General features: G+C 38.9%; 1 protein-coding gene across 12 annotated transcripts in view; it reads left to right on the top strand.

Moving 5' to 3' along the window:
* TADA2A (transcriptional adaptor 2A) overlaps positions 1 to 23,381 on the top strand; it is an 88,101-nt gene that overhangs the window by 47,831 nt on the left and 16,889 nt on the right. For 7 of the 12 annotated variants that reach the window (XM_074262079.1, XM_074262076.1, XM_074262078.1 and 4 more), the window contains 9 exons: positions 5,911 to 5,974; positions 9,250 to 9,293; positions 12,090 to 12,200; positions 13,475 to 13,546; positions 14,800 to 14,932; positions 15,767 to 15,810; positions 16,463 to 16,516; positions 20,248 to 20,321; positions 22,215 to 23,110. In XM_074262079.1, the coding sequence (XP_074118180.1) occupies positions 5,911 to 5,974; positions 9,250 to 9,293; positions 12,090 to 12,200; positions 13,475 to 13,546; positions 14,800 to 14,932; positions 15,767 to 15,810; positions 16,463 to 16,516; positions 20,248 to 20,321; positions 22,215 to 22,400 (782 nt within the window). In that variant the 3' untranslated portion in view covers positions 22,401 to 23,110. Of the gene's footprint in view, positions 1 to 5,910; positions 5,975 to 9,249; positions 9,294 to 12,089; positions 12,201 to 13,474; positions 13,547 to 14,799; positions 14,933 to 15,766; positions 15,811 to 16,462; positions 16,517 to 20,247; positions 20,322 to 22,214; positions 23,111 to 23,381 lie in introns of those variants that run through there. The other 5 variants (XR_012481280.1, XR_012481281.1, XM_074262072.1 and 2 more) reach the window with 3 other exon arrangements.

Here is a 23,381-nt window from a genome sequence, read left to right on the forward strand (position 1 = left end):
TGATCAATAGTGATTTGGAGCACTCTTTCATATGGGTGGAAATAGTTTTAATTTCATCATCTGAAAATTGTTCATATCCTTTGACCATTTATCAATTGGAGAATGGCTTGATTTCTTATAAATTAAAGTCAATTCTCTGTATATTGTGGAGATGAGGCCTTTATCAGAACCTTTAACTATAAAAATGTTTCCCCAATTTGTTTCTTTCCTTCTAATCTTGTTTGCATTAGTTTTGTTTGTGCAGAAACTTTTTAATTTGAGTGTAATCAAAATTTTCTATTTTGTGATCAATAATGGTCTCTAGTTCTCCCTTGGACACAAACTCCTTCCTCCTCCACAAGTCCAAGAGGTAAACCATCCCATGTTCCTCCAATTTATTTATGATTTCGTTCTTTATGCCTAAATCTTGGACCCATTTTGATCTAATCTTAGTATGTGGTGTTAAATATGGGTCCATGCCTAGTTTCTGCCATACTAATTTCCAGTTTTCCCAGCAGTTTTTGTCAAATAATGAATTCTTATCCCAGAAGTTGGGATCTTTGGGTTTGTCAAACACTAGATTGCTATTTTTATTCACTATCTTGCCCTGTGAACCTAACCTATGCCACTGATCAACTAGTCTATTTCTTAGCTAATACCAAATGGTTTTGGTGACTGTTGCTTTATAATACAGTTCTAAATCAGGTACAGGTAGACCACCTTCATTTAATTTTTTTTTATTACTTCCCTTGAAATTCTCGACCTTTTGTTGTTCCATATGAATTCTGTTGTTATTTTTTCTAGGTCATTAAAATAGTTTCTTGGGAGTCTGATTGGTATAGCACTAAATAAATAGATTAGTTTAGGGCATATTGTCATCTTAATTATATTCGCTCAGCCTATCCAAGAGTACTCAATGTCTTTCCAATTATTTAAATCTGACTTTATTTTTGTGGCAAGCGTTTCGTAATTTTGCTCATATAATTTCTGATTCTCCTTTGGTAGATATATTCCCAAATATTTTATAATATCGACCATTATTTTGAATGGAATTTCTCTTTGTATCTCTTGCTGTTGGATTGTTGTTAATGTATCAAAATGCTGAGGATTTATGTGGATTAATTTTGTATCCTGCAACTTTGCTAAAGTTCTGAATTATTTCTAATAGCTTTTTAGCAGAGTCTTGGGGGTTCTCTAAGTATACCATCATGTCATTGAAAATTGATGTTTTGAGAAATGAAATTATATTACTTAGAATCATATAACTAGGAAAGGTTTGAACTGAGAATAGAACCCAAGTCTGCTTCTAACTCCTAGCCCAGTATTCTTTCCACTTTGGTTCCCAGTCACACCACTAGGGACCATCCTAACTGGGCATGAAAACCCAGTTTTGCTTCTTCCTTCAAGCATGGTGTGTTCTCTCTCTCTCTCTTACTCTTTCTCCCCCCCCCCCTTTTTTTTTCTTTTTTTCTTTTTCTTTTTTTTTTTTTTTTTTTTTAAACTATTAAAGGATTTTTAATGATATTTATAAATGAGGAAATTCAAGCTCAGAGGAGGCCAGTAACTGATATACAAAATCACAAAGGCAAAAAGTAGAAGAGCTGTTCTGGCAGGGTCCAGTGTTTTCTTTGCAAATTGCAAAGTGCTTATTGTAGGGACTGTTTAACTCTGATACAAGTTTAAAAATACAATTCCAGATGCCTTTTGTGGTAACTCAGAATGTCTTTCTTTTTGGACCAGAACAGAGGAGGGCTGTGTGGATACATACTCATGACTGAGTCTCAGGGCTTGCTGTCCATTTACTCCTGAACTAATTTGTATCCATACACATCTTTTAGGCAGTTGTTTTATAATTTTGAAAATTTCCTGAGGATGAAGCGATGGAAGATACCTATTACCAAACACTCTTTCCTTTCTTATTTGCTGTCTCCAGAACAATTTCTCTGACATCCTTAAGGAGTATGGTATAATAAAAAGTGTGCTGGACTTGGTATCAGAAGTGTCCTGGCTTCCAACCTTGCCTCTGCTTACTGATGTGGAACCATGAACTTCTTGTCTTGTTTTCCTCATATATAAAAAGTGCACATAATATTTCCACTACCTACTTTAAAGGATTGTTGTAAGGCTCACAAAAGATAATGTATGTACAATGCTTTGTAAATCTCAGTTATGTAAATGCCAACTATTTTGACTATTTCCTGGCAGCTTAGTTTTGAGGATACACCTTGGTTCCAAATTGGCAGATCTAATGATATGGTCTGGTCTTGGTTTTTCTCTTTGGATCACTCTACATTTTTTTCCTACTATAAAATCCATTACTAAAGTGCCAATGCATATTGAGTGATGACTCATTCCTGTCATGGACTAAGTTTGTATTACCTTAACTTGCGCTTGCCTTTCAACTTCCTTAGAAGAGAAGAAAAAGGGATTGTGATTTGAATTTACCATAGTTCCTTAGTCTCTAGGGAGAGGACTGTACCAAACTGTGTCATTGAACTAGGACAATTCCATTGGAAGAAATGATTCCAGTGTTGGGAAGAAAGGAAAAAACAACAGACACAGCTGAAAGTCTTTCCTCACACCAAAAGCTGGTATATTGTTTGTTAATTCTGATAACATTTTCTAAATGCTTAATGCATTATCGTTTTTCAAAGCATTCAAGATAGGACATCTGCCCAGCCCAGTTTCTTTGGGGAATACATTGGCACTTAATAATGGCAAGAAAATCTCTGTTGGCTCCCTTAAAGCCAAAAAAAAAAAAAAAAAAAAAAAAAAAAAGAAGGGAAAAAAAAAAAGTCCCACCAGCCCACACAAAGCTTATTTAAGGAGATACTAATTCATCAAGATATTTCTAGGACCTACCCAGAAAATGTAACCTTAGGTTGCCTTCAGAATCCATGGAAATCTAAATGAGAAGAATGATTCAGAGTAGCATGGATTGGTTACATGATCACCCTCCCCCACCCTAGCTCCCCATATTTTTTTCTAGAGTTGGCAAGAGTTTGTCTTTCTTTACCAACTGCTTTCTTCCTCTCTAGAGACTTGCTAATTTAAAAATCTGAGACTGAGGGTATTTCACATATGACTCTTTCAAAATAAGCATTCCACTCTCATTTAACCATGGTAATAGGAAACAGAGAAAAAACAGAAATTAAATCTATAGATAATGAAAAATAAGGACCTGTTGAACAATGGTGTTGACTCTTTTCTACACAAGCTTTTTTTTTTTTCCCTTTTAAAGCTGTTGTTATTAAGTAACAGAATTATCTTTTTTCTTTTATTCATTTATAATGTATTTATGAAGGACTCACAATGGACAATAGTACTGGATTAGACACCCTAAAGGTACAAAGACCTAAAGTATATTTATCTTATCTTCAACTAATTTATGCTCTAATATAAGATGTATTTATATAAAATATTAACTAACTTTGTCAGTGTTAAAGGCAACCTATAATAAGAAGCATTATAAAATGTTAAGGCTAAGTTTCCAGTAGTAGCAATAATAATCACAACAATATTTGGCTTTTATATAGCTTTTTAAAGTTAGCACAGTGCTTTACAAATATCTTTTGATCCTCACAATCTTCCTATAAGAAGGGTACTATTATTATTTCCATTTTACAGATGAAGAATTTAAGGCAGACAATGATTAAAGGACTCAAGGTCACATAGCAAAAAAAGTGTCTGAGGCAGGATTTGAACTCAGTTCTTCCTGACTCCAAGCCTAATGTTTTATTCACTATGCTACCTGAATGCCTCTAAGTAAATATTAGGGGTTTTGAGAAGAAAAGGTTCCAGTGTGATTGAGAGATCAGGGAAGCTAACATAGAGGAATTAGAGAACTCGGACTTGAGAGGGACCTTAGAAGTCTTCCATTTCAATTTGAATTAAAATCTTTCTGCATCCCTCCTGACAAGTGATGGTCTAACGTCTGCTTGAAGACCTACAGTGATGAAGAACTTATGACATTTGGAAACAGGTCATTTCATTTATGAGCAGCTCTAATTGTTTTTATTTATTTATTGACTGCTCTGATTGTTCTAAGGCTATCTCTGTACAACTTCCATTCATTGGCTCTATAAGGCCAGCCTAATTAAAATTAATATCTCTTTCTCCTGGTAGCTCTTCAGATATCTGAAAGCAATTTTCATATTTTCCTGAAGTCTAGAAGACATTGAGTCTTAGTGTAGATGGACAGAATTCAATGGGGAACAACTGCTAGAACAAAGGAATCTTCAGAGGCAAGGATAAAAGGAGGAAAAGGAAGGTGATTCTGCCTGGAGCAAAGAATTTATTGGGGAGAATGGTAGAAGATAGATTGAAGCAGTAAATTAGATTCACATTGTGAAGTGCTTTGAATGAGAAATTAAAGAGTTTTGAGTTTATCCTCCAAGTAATGGGAAATTCCTAAAGGTTTTGAACAAGGGAATGAAATGATGGAAGCTCTTTTAGGAAATTGAGAGACTGGAGGAAAGAGATCAAATATTAGACTACTTCAGTAATTAAGATGTGCTAATGAACACCTTATCTAGGATAATGATTATGGAAATGGAAAGGAGGAGGCAAGAATGAGATACAGTATAAAGGAAGAAGCAATAGGCCATAGTAACTACTTTTGGAGTAGTAAAAAATGATAAGTTTTGATTTTAGGTTACTGGCACCAAAAGGATACTTTTGACAGAAACATGGGTATCAAGAGAAGGAACCGATTTGGAATGGATGAGTTCAACTTTAGATGATAGCTTAAAGGTGAATGACCAGGAATTCAAGGGAAGATATCCAGTGGGTAGATGGAGAAATATAATTAGGTTTGAGGAAAAATGATTAGAGATAGAGTCTATCTAGAGATAGATTTATGAATGCAAGGCCATAAAATAGGGAGAAGTAAAAGATATGTCAAATTAGCCTCAAAAGTAATTCATAGATGAACATTACTGTATTATTCAGTTCCCTATTTTGCATTGGAACCTAGTACTAATACAGTCTGTACTGATCCCTGGACAAATTCAATGGCACCTTTTTCCTTTCTTGCTTCCCTTTGTCTTTCTTTTCCCCATAGCTTCGCAGAAGATTTTAGAAAAGGATTGTGGTAAGCAAAATCAGGGGAGGGGTTCAAGTGATTAAAAGCAGCTTTTAATATGAGGAAAAAAGATCCATATTAAACCAACTATGTCCCAGTGCAGATGAAAATACTGTCCTCCTTTCCATGTCCTCTCCACATTATCTCCTAACTTCACTGTACCATAGTTTACATCAGTCCCATTTTCATGGGTAAGAGTACCAGCTACAAACTTAAAGAACTTTGGTTCAAATCCTACCGTTTGACATTTAGCTATCTGTCACGTCATTTAACCTGTATGGGTCTCAGTTTCCCCCTTATTTAAAATGTGGGAGCTGGGCCAGATAGCTTTTAAAATCCCTTCCAGCTCCACATCTATGATCCTCTTGCAAACAGGCATTGCTCCATTCATTGCATTCATTTCCCCAGCACTCAGCACAGTGTCTGCTACATAGAAGGTGTTTAATGAATACTTGTAGATTTGTAAGAATACAAACAATGGTAAACTGATGATTACTTTATTGCATTACTTTAAGGTATCCAACTCTCATGTTTGTCGTGTATATACTTAATTGAACTTTTGCTTTAGAGAGATGGTCAAAATGATGAAGGCAAAGTTCTACAAAAAAGATGATGCCATTATTATTTTTTCTCTTATCAAATAATCAAATTTGCACCTCTGTGGGAGAAGGCATGAAGGCCTGGGATCCTAGGTTAGAATTTGCTGCTAGAGAACTTTAAGGGACATTTTCATTTTTCCAGAGATAAACTGTCTAGTGATTAAGTATGCATCATTTGCCCACGTGGACTTCAAGGACCAGGGAGGTTGAATAACAGATTTATTTTTGTCATGGCTTTTGTGTTTTCAGCCCTGAAGATCGCTGTGGTAGATATCTATCACTCCAGGTTAAAGGAGAGGCAGAGGCGGAAAAAGTAAGTTTACTCAAGCAACTATAATCTCCTGACATTGAAATATGCATGGGGCACGTTGGTGCTATGACTCACTCTGTGACGTTGGGCTAGTCCCTCTGCCTCCATTTTCCCGTCTGTCAGAGGGATAATAATCCTCGTTCCATTTTTACTTCCTCCTAACCTCATAGGAATGTCATGATGACAGTGGAGATGATACAGGTGTGCAGTTTTGATCTCCCCTGAAGAGAAGCATGAGCTAAATGAAAGAGGGTTTATGTTGCACGGGTTATTGGGGTTTTTTGTTGTTTGTTTTCTAAATGCTCTCATTTATGACCAAGCGCTCTTCTGTATAAGGAGCCTTTCATTCAAAAGAATTTCAGACTGGAAAATTTTGAGGCAAATTCCTGAGTATCTCTCTGATTGTGTTCCAGTAGACCCCAAAACAAACTTAGGCATTTAGAACCCACTTTGCTTACAGAGATTGAACAGTGGGGTGGAGAGAGTCCTGGGCACTCGGAGTTAGGAGACCTGGGTTCAAGTCCTGGTTCTGTCCCCTTGCTAAGCTATGTCACTGCTGTCAAGTTACTTAATACCTTCAAGCCTCAGTCTCCTTATTTGTAAACTGGGAAGAACTCTTGGTCTCTCCCTAGGGAGCAGGGACCATTTGGTTTTTAGCTTTGTTGCCTAGTGCAATATGTGACACACAAAGAATGTTTCATAAATGATTGCTGATTGATTGATGCCTTTGTACTGAGCCCTTAGACTTATTGCTTCTTTCTGGGCCCCAAAGCTCATACCTCTGATTAATGATGGCTTTAGGTTAGATGATCTAAATTGTATGGAGTGTATGTGCATCTATCTGTTCAAGGAAGAACTTTATCAGAGAGAGAGTGACCAGAGATAGACAGACAGACAGTGTGGATTAACACGGTCTTTACTAGAGTTGGAGCTCAGGAAACAATAATGAAGAACACCCATGCAGGGGACTCTGAGCCTCCTAGGGTTGCCCTCCCTCTAGAACTTGTCCCATCTGCCCAGTGCCCCTGGTGGGAAAGGAATGCTCTCTGGGCTAGAAAGCTCTAAAATAGCAAACAGCTACTCATTGTTCCTGAGAAGACAAGCTTTTGTTCTGCCTGAAACACAATTAGGGACAAAGAGTAATAGAGAATGGGGATTAGAGCTGAGGCTCAGATGTTGGTGTTAGCCTCATTTAGCACTGACATTAATTAACCTCTGATGGTTCACTGGCAGACTGTGTGCCACACACTATCCTGCTCCCTCCATTAAACCAGGATTACACAGGAATATATTTAATGGCTTTCTCTGCATTCTCACAAAATGTCTCATATAGCTAGGCCCTAAGACATGCATTTTGAGCTGGAAGGGGTTGAAGTCCCATCTTCTCCCTTTACAAAAGAGGAGAATGAAGGCCAAAGACTTACTCCAAGGTCACACCAAGTATGGTTCCATATCCAGTGCCCTTTTCACTATATTAAACTCTTTTTAAATGCACTTTTTCTTCATCCCCTTCTGTCAAAATCTTCCAAGGGCCAGTCACATGCTGCCTGCCTCATCTCTGAAGATCAGCTTTTCTTAGGTTAATTTGTCTTGATCTTTCCTTTGCCTCCATCACTTTCTATCTTGTATTATACTTATTTATGTAAATGCCACACTTAGTAGAATGGAAGCTCCTTGAAGGCAAGAAATGGTTCATAGTTCATCTTTGCACCTACAGTGCCTTTCACATAACAGGAAGTAAATAATGTTTGTTGTAAAAAGTTTAAAACATTATGTAAAAGAATTGCTGTTAATCATACCTTCTCATGAGTAATATGGCATACCTCAGTGATTTGAGTGGTTTTCCTTACTCTCACTTAGCACAGTATTCCTGCCCTGGAATGCATTCCTCATAAGTAGCAGGTACACATCCCTTATCCCAGGAAATGCAGTCCTAGATTGATTCATTCATTTGACAAATATTTATTAAGCAACTACTCTATCTGTAGACAAGAAAACAATATATGATGCAACCAGCATTTACCAAAGCATATGTGCAGAGCATTGTAAAATTAGGGAAGATTCAGAAATAAGAGCCTGTTCTCCTCAAGGAGTTGATAGTCTAGCAGATACCACAAAGGACTAGAATACAGAATGATTAAATCCAGTAAGAGGTACAAAGCATTGTGAAATTTGCACTGAGGAGAGATTACATCTAGATTTAGGAGATGGGAGAGAAATCAAGAAAAACTTGATGCAACAAGTGGAATTTCTATTGGCCTTTGAAAGTCAGGTAAAATTTCAAAAGGTGAAGATAAGGAAAAGTATTGCAGGAATGTAAAGGCAGGACAGTGCAAAAAGGATTTATGGAAAAGTTGAGTTTATCAGAGACTTCAGATTCTGGATATTGTTCTCAATTCATTAGCTCAGAGAGCTTTGGAAAGAATAACTTCACTTTTTTGGGGACTCAGTTTCCTTATTCTTTACCTCTTCATATAGTGTCTTTAACCTAATAAATACTGTATATAGAAATCAGTGCTCTACATTAAATTACTTCTGTATTTATTAGTTCTCTTATTTAATCTAGATAGTATCAATGCTTATCACAGCTATCCTATTAGTAGTTGGTTTTCAAGAGTGGTTTCTGGTCTTAGTTAGGCAGATCTGCAGATAGTAGACATATAGTCTATCGCCAAGCCTGTCCTGGAAGCTTTTGATCAATCAAACCAATCAATTGGTAAACATACCAGAACTCACATTCAGGTAGTCTAATCTTTGAGAACCCAAAGGAGTTTTTTTTGGCTTTTCCATACATTAGGAAACATTGGGCTAGGACTTTGGTGAATTTTTTCCCCTCCAGCAAGAAAATTCCCTCTAGCAAGGCAAATTAGCACCTGCTGGCCAACTAATAGTTTTAGAGTTCTTAACTACTTTTTGCAAGATGGACCCCTTGAGCAGTGTAGTGAAGCCTATGTATCTTTTCTCAGAACCATATTTTTGAATAATTGCAAAAAATGCTAAATTTAAGTTAGAGGTTAGTGAAAATGAATTTATAATTTTTTTTTTCATATTTAAGTTCATGGAATGCTAAATTTGTCCTTGGAACCCAAGGAGTTAAGATCTCTTTTCTTACAGAGTTGGCTGAATTACTGAGAGGTTAAGTGACTTGAACCCAAATGACTAGATCCATTTTTGATTGAGACTAGCTCTCTATCCATTACCCTTTCCTGCCTTCCTTGGTGGAGGATACACCACATTTATTATCATGTCTAAATATTGTGGGGTTTTTTTCATTCTAGGATCATAAGAGACCATGGCTTAATCAACCTTAAAAAATTTCAATGTAAGTACCATTAAAATATTTATTTTAAAATATCTGCCAGAATGAATGACGAAGAATTCTTTGCAGAGAGAATGACTAGATTAAAACTAATCATGCATCCTCTCTGGTTTGGGACAAAGTAATTTCTAAAATTAAAAGGACAAAGTCAGAATATTACTAGAAGAGCACTAGATCACTTTCTAAAACTGCATGGTGAAATGTTTTGGAATCATCTATTAAATAATAATAAAAATAATAACACAGATATGTTGATCTTTGATTATATACGTGTTCTATAAAAAATTCATGTTCTAAATTAATTGTATATTGTGAAATAGAAAAGACTTAACATAACGGAATGCTAGACACTTTTGGTTAGTAATGCTAAAGTCAAATTCTGTAACTATTATGAACCCTAATTTGGAGTAACTTTTTAAAAGGGGTTAAAAAGGGGCCTCAGGAGCCATCTAATCCAATTTATTCCTTTCCTGCCCCCCCCAAATCTCTACCACAACCCATCCAATGAGCCTTTAGCCTTTTCATGAAGACCTGTACTAAAGAGGAGCCCAATATCTTCTAAGACAGCCCATTGCCACCTTCAATTTGCTCTAATTGTTAAGAAGGTTTTCTTGACATTGTCTGCTTTTTATTTCTTATAAGTCCTATATGTTGTTTCTTATTTTACTCTCTGAGGCCAAGCAGAACAAGTCTGTTCTGTCATCCTTGGAATAGCCTTTCAAGTCCTTGAAGATGACTGTGATGATCTCTTCTTAGTTTTCTCTTATCCAGGCGTAACACTCACAGTTCTTTTAATCAACCTTCTCATGGCATGGATTTAAGGCCACAGAATTGACCTAAGGGGTCATTAGAGGATACGTCTAATAGCCCAGCCAGATTAAAATTCATGCTGTATTTTTCTGTTTTCTATCAGCAAAGTATAATTTGTTCAGTAAAATAAGATGAGAATCTAATGATGCTAATAATAATAGTTGGCTCAGTATTTATACTATAAATAACAAATCCTGAATTGGTACTTCCTAGGCTCATCTTTTCACCTAGAAGGTAACTTAGCATTCACCTTTAAGGAGCTATCTCCTAGGTGAAATTGATGTCATGATGTCCTTTTGGTCCCATGATAAAGTCAAACAAGAATTTATCAAGTGCCTCAAGTGTTAGTCATAGTTTTAAGTATTGTGAATACAAAGAAAGGCAAAAATAATGCTCACAGTCTAATGGGGAAGACATTATTTAGACAGACAGATGGATGGAGAGATTGTTAGATATGTACATACAGGATAAATTGGAGATAAGCAATGAAGGGATGGTATTAGCATTAAAAGGGATTAGAAAAGGCTTCTTTGCAGGTGGTCATATTTTAATTGAAACTTAAAGAAAGCTGGGGAAATTAGAGTTTCTCTGCATATTGAAGGATAAAACAGCCAAGCTCATAAACCATCTGTGTGTTGATTTTTACTCACTATAGCAATTGCCTGGTCATCCCTGTTTTGATTATCATTGAATGGGAAGGTATCTCCCCAGCTTTGTTACTTCATTAGCAACAGCTTTGTACTACAAGTACATGGGAGTTTTGTTGCTGCTGAATGCTAGGGAGGGTGTAAAGGGCTCAGCTGCCAGGATACTGAGTACATAAGTTGACACATTTTTAGAGAAAGTCAACTTTTAAGTTTCCATATACAGTCAAACTCCTTGGACGAAGTACAGAACAAATTGGTCTCATGGCTAAATTCTATGCTCTCTCATATAGTGAGAGGATATCAATAAATTTTCCATCTAGTTTTAGAAGATTCTTTCTTGTTAGCTGTCCATCAGATCATGGACTTTTAGCAGGAAGAATATTTTCTGCCTGGGAAGTGATTTCCCCCAAAAGGGAGACACCGTCTTACTCTCAGGCAAAAACAGAGGTTTCTTCCTAAGTCTATCATGTTTATTTCAGAAATTGAGAAAACACATGATTTCAGGAGAGCCTTGAGAACAGTTCAGGTATGGCCCTGCCTAGGTGTCCTGTTCTTCCTCTGCAGTGCCCTAGCCCCCTTCCCTACTGCTTCAGATACTTGAAAAGGAAGTGATTTGTAAAGCTGTTGGTTTTGACTGCTATGGATGGGGGCCTAGCCTGCCTGGAGGATGAGGCAGCAAGATGTCAGTCAATGGTTGTAGCTGCCAAGTTTCATGCCTTTATCAGGGTTCAAAATGCTCTATGTACACAATGAAGAAGTGTGCTCCTTATTTACGGCACATAGGCATAATTTAAAATGGGGGGGTGTCAGAGATAAGACAACACTTTTAGCTTGGCTATTGGGTTTTCTGGAGAAGTAAACAAAGCTATGAATTTGGGTGGGTCTAATACAACACAAAACATATATCATCAAAAGTGTGACTCAACCAGCCAGGTGTTGCCCCTCAATTTTATCTCCCATTAGCTTTTGTATGGTCCTCTGACCAGGTCACATGAGGTCTATACAGTCACCTTGTGCTCTATGGAGATGTTCTCGTGTGATTATATCAATGTGTGGTAGTTATAAGCTGACTGTTCTTATTATAATTAATGTTTTGCATTCTTAGCTTTTCCTGTTTGCTTCCTGTTCATGAACAAATATGTCATGTGTAGTTTGAAACTGTTCCCTTTCCTTAAATGAGATATTTGTAAAGCACTTTGCATAGTACCTGATGCATAGGAGGTGCTTAATGAATTATTTTTGCTGTTTTCTCCCTACCTTCCCTCTTAGGAAACACAGATGACCTAGGGACTTCTTTCCTTTCGTTGTGGTATCAATGGTTGTGTTTTGTTATTTCTTGTAGTGATGGAACGGCGTTATCCCAAAGAGGTCCAAGATCTTTACGAGACAATGCGGCGGTTTGCAAGGATCGTGGGACCAGTTGAGCATGACAAATTCATTGAAAGTTATGCATGTAGGGAACCAATGAACTTCAATATTTGTGAATATGTGTGTGTATTTGCATAAGGTGGAGATTCACTCTAGACTGTGTCGTTAACATATACTTTTATTTAATAGAAGGGTATTTCTGTCTTAGGTCTTCTATTATGACCCTAGAGATAATTTTATAACTATGGGGGTGGAAGAAGAGTGAGTAATGAGAAGCTTCTTTCTAAGTGACTTCTCTGGGGAAGCACAAGGTGTTTCGGTGGCACTGAGACTTAATGAATCATCCAGATGGCATTGCCAATATTCACTTCTCTTTATATAAAGTTTCTGAGAAAACAGCTTCCCTTACTTGATTTCTACCATCACATAAAGCCCCAGGTAACTGGGCAATGAGATGCAGACTTTAACCACCACAGATTGGATTACTCAAATGTGTAGCCTTAACTATGGGCTCAGTATACATGTGGCTACTCTGCCCAAGATTACCAAGAAGTGGATTCTGGGAAGGCACCTTACCAACATATTTATCCAGTGTCTCATCACTTAAATATTTGCTTGCATGAGAATTATGTGCATCAGTCTGAACCAATTCTGTGGTTCTCTTTGGCTCTCTGTCTATGTGTGGTTTGTCCTGAGGAGTGATTCTTCACTTCCTATCCCAGCTTGGACTAACCCTATTCATAGGTCACCCCTCAGGAGTGGGGCCCTTCCAACTGACTGAGCCATTTCTTTGTCAGAACTAAATCCTTCCAGGCTTAGAGTACTCCATTGCTTAACATTCCAACCTATGCAACTTAATCTGTCTGTTCAGGGTAGACAAAAACCTTGAATTTGTGGAAAACAAACTGCTCTTTTATCCCTTTATGAGAAAAACTGCAAAGAAATACTATCTGGGTCCTTTGTGCTTTCCCTGAAGAAGGGATACAACAACTATTCTCAGAAACAGACCTCATAGGTGAAAGGATATGGTCTCCTGGGCCTGAACTTTTCAGAAGTAGAGTTTGTTTTTTTCAGGAGAGTTAGTTGAAGCCAGTTAACTCCCTTAGAAACAACAGTCCTGTAAGCATCTAGACACAACAGCTGGAAAACATCTGTAATGGTTTTTTTTATCAGCTTCTGGTTAAATCTGGAGTTTAAAAATAAGCCTCCCAAAATAGAATCTCCCCAACCTGTTCTTATGGTATGATGTATAATGACTCACTTGTGGGAATGCCAATGGAACTGTTTGCCAACTTATCATTTTATCTTTCTATTATTTGTCCTTCTTCATTTTTTTTTTTTTTTTGTGGGGGGAGACAGTAGAATTTGAGCTTCGAAGGGAAATCAAGCGGCTTCAGGAGTACAGGACAGCTGGAATCACCAATTTTTGTAGTAAGTAACTCAGATTGATCTCCGTGCCCCCATTTCAGATTTGGTGTTGTTCAGGATCTGGAGCAGATTTGTTTTATTCCAAGATTTACTGGTACAGATTGAGTTCTTTCTTTTCCTGTGCAGCCTCAATCAATTAGAAGTTCTTAACCTTCATTTGGGTCATTGAATCCTAGAGCAGTATGATAAAACCTAAGAATGCCTCATCACAATATTGTCTTTAAGTACAAAATATAAGGTACATAGGATTACAAAGTGAATCAATTCTATTGAAACATAGTTATCAGAATGTTTTTTTTTTTTTTTTTTAAACAAAAAACAAGTTCATAAACCGTAGATTGAAACTTCCTGAGATAGGAATGTACTTAAATAGTCAAGTATGTCATCAGAGGAAAAAAAAAAGAGAGATAATGCATGTAGAGCAGAGGTTCTTAATTTGGAGTCTGGGAACTTGCTGTTTTAAATATTTTGATAATTATTTTAAAACTACTTATTTCTCTTTTAATTCCATGCATATTATTTTATGCATTTAGAAACCTGATTCTGGGAAAGGTCTATAGGTTCACCAGACTTCTCTCAACGGGATCCAGGGCCCAAACAAGGTCAAGAACCTCACCAGTTCTAGAGCCAGGGTTCTCCTGTAAGACCTGAGCCTGTGCTTAAGCTCTTAATTTTTGATACAGATTATCAGGTACCAGGTTCCAGCTTGTATCTTCTTTATTTCAGAGATGGAGAATCTGGTCCTTCCCCATTCAACAAGTTTTTCAAGAATCTGAGGTGCCTTCAGTTAAGTTTATTTGGAACAGGAAAGGTTGGGGAGAATTAGGAAAAAAACCAAACAAACAAAAGAGGAGGGCAAGATCTTTGACCACATCTGTGCCTCCTCTTCCCTTTTCCTCCCTGTTATCTCTCTAGTCTTTAAAAGCTATCCCTCCTCCTCCCTTCCCCCTTCCTTAGTATCTTCTCTGCTGTAGCCCTGGAGGAATAAGATCAGACTTTGGGTATCTTTCCATATCAGAGTTTTTAATATGCAGTGAAAAGGAAAACCCTATGGGAAATTTCAAAACAGCCTGTGCTTTGGGGAAGTTTTACAGTCTTCATCCCGTGTCAAGAAAAGTTTTAGATTTTCCTCCAGTTGAATAAAGTAATTTTGTTAAAGAAAGTGGCAGCAGCTCAGCCAGGACCGAGGTTGGGCAGAGGGCCGAGGCAGTCCGGCCGGGCAGGTAGGGGCTTCATAATCTTGGCCTCTTCCTCAGGTGCCAGAGCCTATGATCACCTCAAGAAGACCCGAGAGGAAGAGCGCCTGAAGCGCACCATGTTGTCAGAGGTCCTGCAGTACATTCAGGACAGCAGCGCCTGCCAACAGTGGCTCCGTCGGCAAGCTGACATGTATGGCCATAGTCCACAGCTGAGGGAATTGGGGGCCTGTAGAGCCCAGTGTCATAGGATTTAGAGTGGGGAAGATGTTATGGGATTGACAGACTTTGGGCTGAAAGGGATCCTGGGGCCATTTAGTCCAATACCCACTTTTTACAGATAAGGAAATTAGGGCTTTGCCCAAGGGCCATACAACTAATTAGTATCTGGGGGAGGATTTGAACCCAGGCCTCTTGACTTCGAATCTACCTCTTTTTCCCCTGTGCCCAGCCTCCCTTAGAGATTATCCTAACCTCCTCAGGAAGCTTAGGCCTAACAGGATGCAGTGGCTGGTTTGAGGTCACACAATGGAGCCAGGTCCCTGACTTCAGAGGCAGTAGTCTTCCCATCACATCAGGCTGACTCTCACCCCTCTGCCCTAAGAATTTTCTCAAACTAAACAGCCCATTGAAGGAACAGTGATTTATTCCTAATTTGAGGAAATATGACTGTCCTCTTATTCTGCTTGGTCATTTTGGTCCTATTAAAATGTATACAGATACTCCTCCCATCTCAGTGAGGTCTTAGGACTTCAGCTGAGGATAGTATGCTCTGCCCTCACACAGTCCCACATAGTCCAGGTCAGTATTTCCCCCAGGAGAATTTTCCTGCTTCGTGGATAAATGTAGTCATGTGCTCTCTAAGGGATACTGGCCCAGCCTCATTCTGGTCATTCAGAGTGATGATTAGAAAATAAGAGTTTGTTATGATCATTGGAATAGCAGAAGACTCCCAAGGGCCATTTTTGTGATCATTACTTTCTTGATGTGAAGTAACATAAGCTCAAATTTTTCTTCTTCATTATAGTGATTCAGGCTTGAATCCTTCAGTTCCACTGTCTTCAAATTCAGGTAATTATATCTCAAACTGGAGTGACTATGAAAATGTGATTGCCTGTCTGTCCTTAAGATTACCATTTCATCCTTGAGATCCAGAGTGGCGGGAATAGCATCAATTCAGGATATCTTCTGGCCTATGGCCAGAGTCTGTGTGTTCTAGTGTGACCCATGTGTCCAAATACTACTGTATTTCCTTGGTTCTTGTCACCAGATTCATAGAGTTTCCTTTTCCTTTCCTCTTCCAACTATGTTGAGACTGGGGAGGGAAGACCTGCAGGTGGGGGAGATTTTTTGTTTGTTTTCCACTTGACACTTAATGTAGTGTAATTTGTTTACTCATAGATATTATTGTGGTTATTGCTGCAAAGTGTGAGAATAATCCTGTCTAGATAAATAGCAGTAATAAAAATATGCAGAGCATTTTATGGGGGACAGAACACTTGACACAAAACATTAACTTTCTAAATCCTCATGCAACTCTGGGAAGGTAGAGAGTGAAAAAATTATCATTCCCATTCTGCAGATGAAGAAACAGGTTCAAAGAGGTTGTGACTTGCTGAAGGTCATTCAATTAGTAAATAACAGAGCCAGGACTAGAAGCCAGGTCTTCTGGCTCCCAAGTCCAGTGCTCTAGCCATTACACCACACTGCCTCTTAATTGTAGGTGATACAGCCTATATGCCAACCAAGAAGAATGTCCCTTCCCAGAAACCCAAGGGTGATGTAATACTTCATAAATGTAGTGTGTGTGCATTTCTTGTGTTTTCCCTCTTCAGTATGGGACAGCCTGGAGAGTGAACCCAGCATACTTTATCTATGATGTCTGGTATCATATCAAATACTGGTTAGAAGATATAAAGGATGATAGTGCTTTTTTTTTTTTTTTTTTTTTTTTTTTTAAACATAATTCTGTCTCTTTTCTACTTGGTTGCATGGAGTGTGGAGTAATTGTTTTCTTACTTAACCAGGACAGACCACTCCATGGCAGGATCTCCCCGTAGGGGGATTTAAACACCAAAAAATTCCACCCTAAGACTTAGTGGTGGCTTTTGTTTCTGATACTATGGACATTTCCAAATATGCCTACTTTCTATAAAACCTTCCCTAGTGAAAAAGAAAAAAAAATTAAGAAAAACCAATCAACCCCATCACCATATTTGATAGTATTGATAGTATATAGAACATCATATAATCCTAGTTCCCTTTTGTCTCTCTTTCTAAAGGAGAAAAAGTTCATCTTCTATCTCCTAGACTGGATTGGATCATTAAAATCAATGAGAGTCTGGCTGCTTTTCAGTGTTATTTTTATTTGTATTGCTGCAGTATTGTTCTCTTGGTTCTGCTTGCTTCATTCTGTATCGGTTCTTACAGGCTTTCTCATGATTCTCTGAATTCTTTAGTTATTATCCCAGACATTTATATTCATAGACCTTGCTTTGTTGAACCATTCCCTAGGCAATGAGCCACCCATTTTGTTTCCAGTTTTTTGCTACCATAAAAGGTACTGCTATGAATATTCTCTATATACATATGTGAATATATGTGTGTGTGTATATGTATATATATATTTCACCCTAAGCTTTTTCAGCATTTTGAAGACTTGAAGGAGAAGCTATTACCATCTCATTCACAATTAGTCATAGGATTATAGTTCTAGAGCTGGAAAGGGCTTCAGAAGCCATCAGGTCTCCAGCTCTTTCATTTTACAAATGAAGAGATTGAGGCTCAGGTAGATTAAGTGACATGACCTCAGTCATAAAAGGATCTCTCAAGGCTTCTGATTGAAATGAACTGCTCAGAGGATATTCCACTGCTGGGAGAGAGAAATTTTTTTTTCCTGTTATTTCTTCTTATCTATTTGTTGTACATATTCCAGTTTTACTCTCATGTCTTGCACCAAATTTTGTACAGATCAATTTTCTTTTAATTGCTTTTTTATTTTTTCAATAATAAAACAGGAAAGGTCAGATCTAGGTTATTTGATAGAAACTTGGAAAAAAAAAATCTTAGGCAGATAAGTTCAGAAAGACACATACCCCAGAGTGACTAATTTGGGCCTAAATCTTGAAGCACTGATTCCCTAAATTTGACCTTAGTTTTTTAACTCTTTCAGTTATTCCCTGAGGTTTCCTGGGCTAACCTCAGCACTTTGTGCTTTGTAGGCTTTTGAACCCTTTTTTCCTCTGCCCTCTCTGTATTGTTCTCTGTCTCCTTAAAACTGATATCCTAGACTTCAGCCCTCTTTTGGTGGTCTCTCTCTCTAATGGTTGTCTTTCCTCCAGACCATGTTTGGTTAGGCCTTTTGGCTAGAAAGAAGCCCTCATCCTCTCTGATTACAGAAGGGCCTGTTTTCTAACAGACTGGCCTTTGTTAACAGTCCCTTTGCCTCAGAGGTTAAACAGACTTCTTGTACCCTTTTTTCCCCTACTCTCTACTCTCTTCTGTTCTTGAATCATAATTCCAGATTCAGATGAAAAGCCTTATTTAGGACAGCATTTTTCCCAGGATCTGCTGCTCTGACTCTCTACTCCAGTATTTGAGGTAACCCTAGGCTGTACCCTGAATTATGAGTGCCTCATTACCTGAATCTCTCAGGTAAACAGGGCAGGTATAGAAAGAGCAGATATTCCCTCATATAGTAAATAAGAAAGCCTAACAGTCTCCCTTTGATCTAAAGTCAAATAGTGTCTGGATAATTTACCCTTATAGTCCTGTCCTGCAAGTCAGTTAGTTGGCAAGCTTGTGTGGGGGAACCAATGTCTCCTTCAGCCTGGCAGTTTAGAGGTGGCAGTAGGAAGGACTAGTTCTTAAGTCTTCCAACTGCTCTTCAACATTTTTGGTGGCAGCAAAAAATTGGAAACAGGGTACTCATGAGCTGGGAAATAGCTAAATAAATCATAAAAGATTTACTGTGTTTTGAGAAGTAATAATTAGGAAAAATTCAGAGTAAAGTATGGAGAATCAGGAAAACAAAATACTTAGTGACTACAACAACCATGCAAAGGGAAAGAACAGAAATTCAAATCTGAATGTTGCTTAATTATACTGACTAGACTCAGTCCTGGTGAAGAAAGAAGGAAAATACTAGAGAGTGGTGGATCAAGACCTGGCTTTGGAGTCAGGAAAACCCAGGTTCAAGGCCTGAGTCTGACACATTCTGGGGTGACCATGGACAAATATCACTTAGCCTACCAGTGCTCCCAGGACCCAAGAAGTTACTAAGGAGATAAAATTCTGCCTTGTTAAAGGGAAGTTTCTTACTGGCCAGTGAAAAGACAGGTCTAATCCAAGAAAAACAAAAACCACATTTCCTTCCCTTTGCAGAGGTAGGATACTATGGATATGGAACACTGCATAGAGTGGCAAACTCTGTTGATAGGTTGGTTAGTTTTGCTCAAATTTTTTTTCTATTATTCTACATTTCCAAGAAATAGCCTGCTAGGCAGGGGCATGGTGCTATTTGGAAATGAAAGTGGATTAAAAAAACAAGATTTCAATAAAGTTTGTTCTAAAAATGATAGATGGGATTTCCTGCTTCATTGGTAGAAGCTGCTATAGTCAAAAAGTGACTTACCCAGACATCCAGCCCTTAAATATTAGAACTGATTATTTTAGTTTAAGATGGGAATTGATAATGTTTAACTGGAGTATTTGATTAAGGTGAATAGAAAAGCATCTTTTCCTCAAGTGAATCCTTTTAAAGTAGGAGGCTGTGGGGGCCTCACCTGGCTGCTCCCTTTCCTTATTATTGTGTGAATTTCATGAAATGTCTGTATGTGTGTTTGGGATGGGGACAGGGCGGTGCCCAGGAGGGATGGAAATGTCTCAGTTCCATCTTTGGTCTTCTGGCTACCATGCCCAAAGCATTGTGTATATAGCACGTTTGCTGACAGAGGCCCAAGGGTCCAGGCCAACAGTCTCTAGACTAAGATACCAATATTTTCTTTGCCAGTCTGACTACATCATCTTCACCTATCCTTCATTTGCTTCAATGCTCTGCTCAATCCACTACCTCCCACATAAAGCCTTTTCTTATTCTTTCTCTAGCTGCCAGTGCCATCCTTCAGAACCATCCTGTCTTTATTTTGTATGGAGTCATACATATATAGATTCCTTGAGAACAAGGAATGTTTCATTTTTGTCTCTTGTCTCCCCAACCCTTAGCACAGTGGCTGGCTGGCATTTAATTGGTCCTTAATATTATTAATTGGTTGGTTGATTTAGAATCAGAAAGGTCCTTAGATGTCATCTATTTCAACCTTTTCATTTAAAAGGCTCTTAGACTTACCCAAAGCTAAAAGTAGCAGAGCCACCTGGGATTGGAACCCATGTCCTCTGCCTCCAAATTTAGCTTTCTTTTCATTGTGCTCTTGTGGTCCCCAGTGTTGCATGTGCCCCTGTGCAACTGCCAGGCTTACTGAGTGTCTTTCTTTCTTTCATTGACTTTAGGTAGACGGAGTGCACCTCCCTTGAATCTCACTGGCCTCCCAGGCACCGAGAAGCTAAATGAGAAGGAAAAAGAGGTAACAAAAGGAGCAGGATCCACAGTTCTGGGGCTGGTTTCTCACTGAATTAATCTGTCCCAAGAGCCGAATTCAGGGCCGGGCATAGCAGAGCCGTGACCCAGCCAGGGAGAAATGGGAGGCAGAGGGCTGTCTAGGCTTCTCGGTGTTTCCGGGCAGAGAAGAATGCAAGAATACATTTCCATGCCTCTATGATATCTTCCCTCTGACCTTTGATTTTTGCGAGGGTAGAAGGATACTCCTATCCATTTCTTTGGTAATACATAACTAGAAAATACTGTGACTGATTTAAAACCCCCCCAACAGAATAGAACTTTCACATCTAAATGAGTATTGTCCTTTAAAAGAAACCCTCCAGAAGGGTTGTAAGCTTATTCTAGGATGAACTTGGTTGCAATACCTCTTTTTTAAGTTGCTGAAATGCAGATACTTGGAGTCACTTAGGAAAATCAGTTTGTTATGATCACACCTTCATCTTTTTATTTGTTTTGATTCAAAAATAGTATAGCTCACTCTAATTGCCCATTTTGTTTACCATTTTATTTGATTGTTCTTTTGACTACTTCCAAAAATGATTCACTGTCAAAAGCTCTGTCAAAACTACAATTCTTTTTGTGTTTTTCAATATTCTCTTAAAGTTCCGTGAGGATTTCCCTAAAGGTTAGCCCTTCTCTCATCTAACCTGAGTGATAGATATTAATAATAAATACCTGAGTTGCTAATTCAATTCTATATTAAGTACTTACTATGTGCCGGGCATTGTGCTAGGTACTGTGGAAATCTGAGATAGAAATGAAACATTCTTTTCTCTTTTAGCTACTGGAGTAATGGGTGGGGTGGGTTGAGGGTGAGGAATGTTTAATTGCTCAATCAGCACATATTTATGTGCCTAGTACTGTCCCAGACAAAGAAAGAAGCAGTTTTTACTTGTAATGAGTTTGCATACTCATGTTCAGAGGATCTAGTCTGGTCTTTAAACTACCAATCAAAATCAAGCTTCCTACACAAGTGAGAGACCTATTTTATTCCAGGCCATATTAGAAGGAGCTGGGGACATGGGGGTATGGGGATGAGTGAAGTTCTCATAAAATGCCTTTATATTTCCAGCAGTTAGCACAATGCCTAGCTCATAGTAAGCAATTAAAAAAAAACTTATTTGATTGATGTTTGAGGTTTGGGGTTGTTTTGTTTTGCTTTTTGTCCCTGTTAGGGATAGTGGAAACAGTTTAAGGTTTTGGTTGACCCTGGTTTGAGGATCCCAGACTGAGATTAATTTCAATGCAGAATGACAAGGGAGTTCAAATCAGGCAGGCCAGTGAACTGACATAGGTCTGTAATGCTATATTTATTGGAGTCTCTGCTGCTTTCTCATAGTATTTGTTAACACTCCGTCCCTCCTTCCCCACAACCCCTGTTGACAGGGAATTTTGGCCCCAAAGCAAGAGACTGTCGAGGAGTTTTTTCCTTTGGTTGAGACTTTAAAAAGCATCTTGGCTTTGGAAATCAGAGTACCTTTTCCCTCCTCACTGCCACATTTGGCCATATGCCCCAAGAGATGAGTGTGGATGGAGCTTGTTATCTCCTTAGGGAGAGAGAGGTCTCCTACCCCCTCAGGAGCACTTGGGTCTCCTCCAATAAGTGCCGGGCCCAGAGCCAACCTCCTTCTTGAGCTCTCTGAGCATCCTGCCCTGGCTTTCTCTCCCACGTGGCTCTCTCCCCTTAGGGCTTGTTCTAAAGGAGAAGCCACTTGGTGGAATGTGGCCCAGCCAGCCCGTGGCTCCTGTGGAAATACCAATGGGATGAAGTCACTCTCTGTCTTTTTGGTGATACCTGTTGGGTAAAATGATGAGAGTGACAGATGTTAACGATTATTAAATTTGCCATGTCTTCCAGCTCTGTCAGATGGTGAGGTTGGTCCCTGGAGCCTATTTAGAATACAAATCAGCTCTAGTGAACGAGTGCAACAAACAGGGCAGCTTGAGACTGGCACAGGCTAGAGCTCTCATCAAGATAGACGTGAACAAGACTCGGAAAATCTATGACTTCCTCATTCGAGAAGGGTACATCACCAAAGCATGAGACCTGCAGGGCCTGGGACCAGAGCACAGGTGCTTGGAATGTGGTCGATGGAAGGATGGCCGAGGGAATTCCAGCGAGTTGTGTTGGGGACGTGGGCATTTTGTCAGTTTTGTATCAGAGTGTCTACTTTCTCTCCCCCACCCTGCTTTAGAAGGCTCCCATCGTCATCATCAGTATTCCGCTACAGAGTTGTGTGCTATCCAAGCTGTTACTTAACATGAGTGGGCATCCATTCCTCACGCCTCTTGGTGACTAAAATGAGAATCATAGGACCTCACATGTCAGTGCTGGTCGAACTAACACCAAACTCAGGGGCCTAGGGGTCCAGAGGACCAGGGGCCCAGGGGCCCAGCTCAATAGCTTGGTAGCTGAGACACAAGCTTTTTGAATACCTTACAGTCAGAGAGGGTAGTGCCTTGAAGACAAGGAAATGTTTTTAGAGATCATGAGGAAATTTGACCCTTCTAAGTATATTTTTTTAAGCCAACAACTGGAAGCTCCCTTGATCCTGGTGAGAGAGGGACTGCCAGTCTCCCTGTGTCTGTGTCGTTTTGTCTCGAACTGTGTCTTCCAATCAACTGGTTTTAGCCTGGTACTTACTGCAGTCAAGCTAGCTCTCTAATCAGTCTGTGGCAGAGTGTGGCGCCCACCGGCTGGAAGCTGTCTCTGTTATTTTTAGAACTAATGGATTAAAATGTTTTGCTTTTTAATTTGTGGGTGTGTCAAATGCTGGTGCAGTTGAAGAGCTCTGAGCTGGGCATTGGCTCTTCCCCCTTAAACCTTCTTCCCCTCCTAACTATCAGTCAGTCAACAAGCCTTTATTAAGAACTCACTAATGGCTAATCTCTGGAGGATATGAATTAACACAGAAACTTGGTCCCACCCCTCAAGGGAATGAATACCCTACAACAGGACCTACCTAGATTTCTCTGCTTATCTCATCCTGGGACCCAAGGACCTGATGGATGGAAATGATATTCC

The sequence above is a fragment of the Sminthopsis crassicaudata genome, chromosome 4 (genome assembly GCF_048593235.1).
Source record: "Sminthopsis crassicaudata isolate SCR6 chromosome 4, ASM4859323v1, whole genome shotgun sequence".
Classification (NCBI taxonomy): Eukaryota; Metazoa; Chordata; class Mammalia; order Dasyuromorphia; family Dasyuridae; genus Sminthopsis; species Sminthopsis crassicaudata.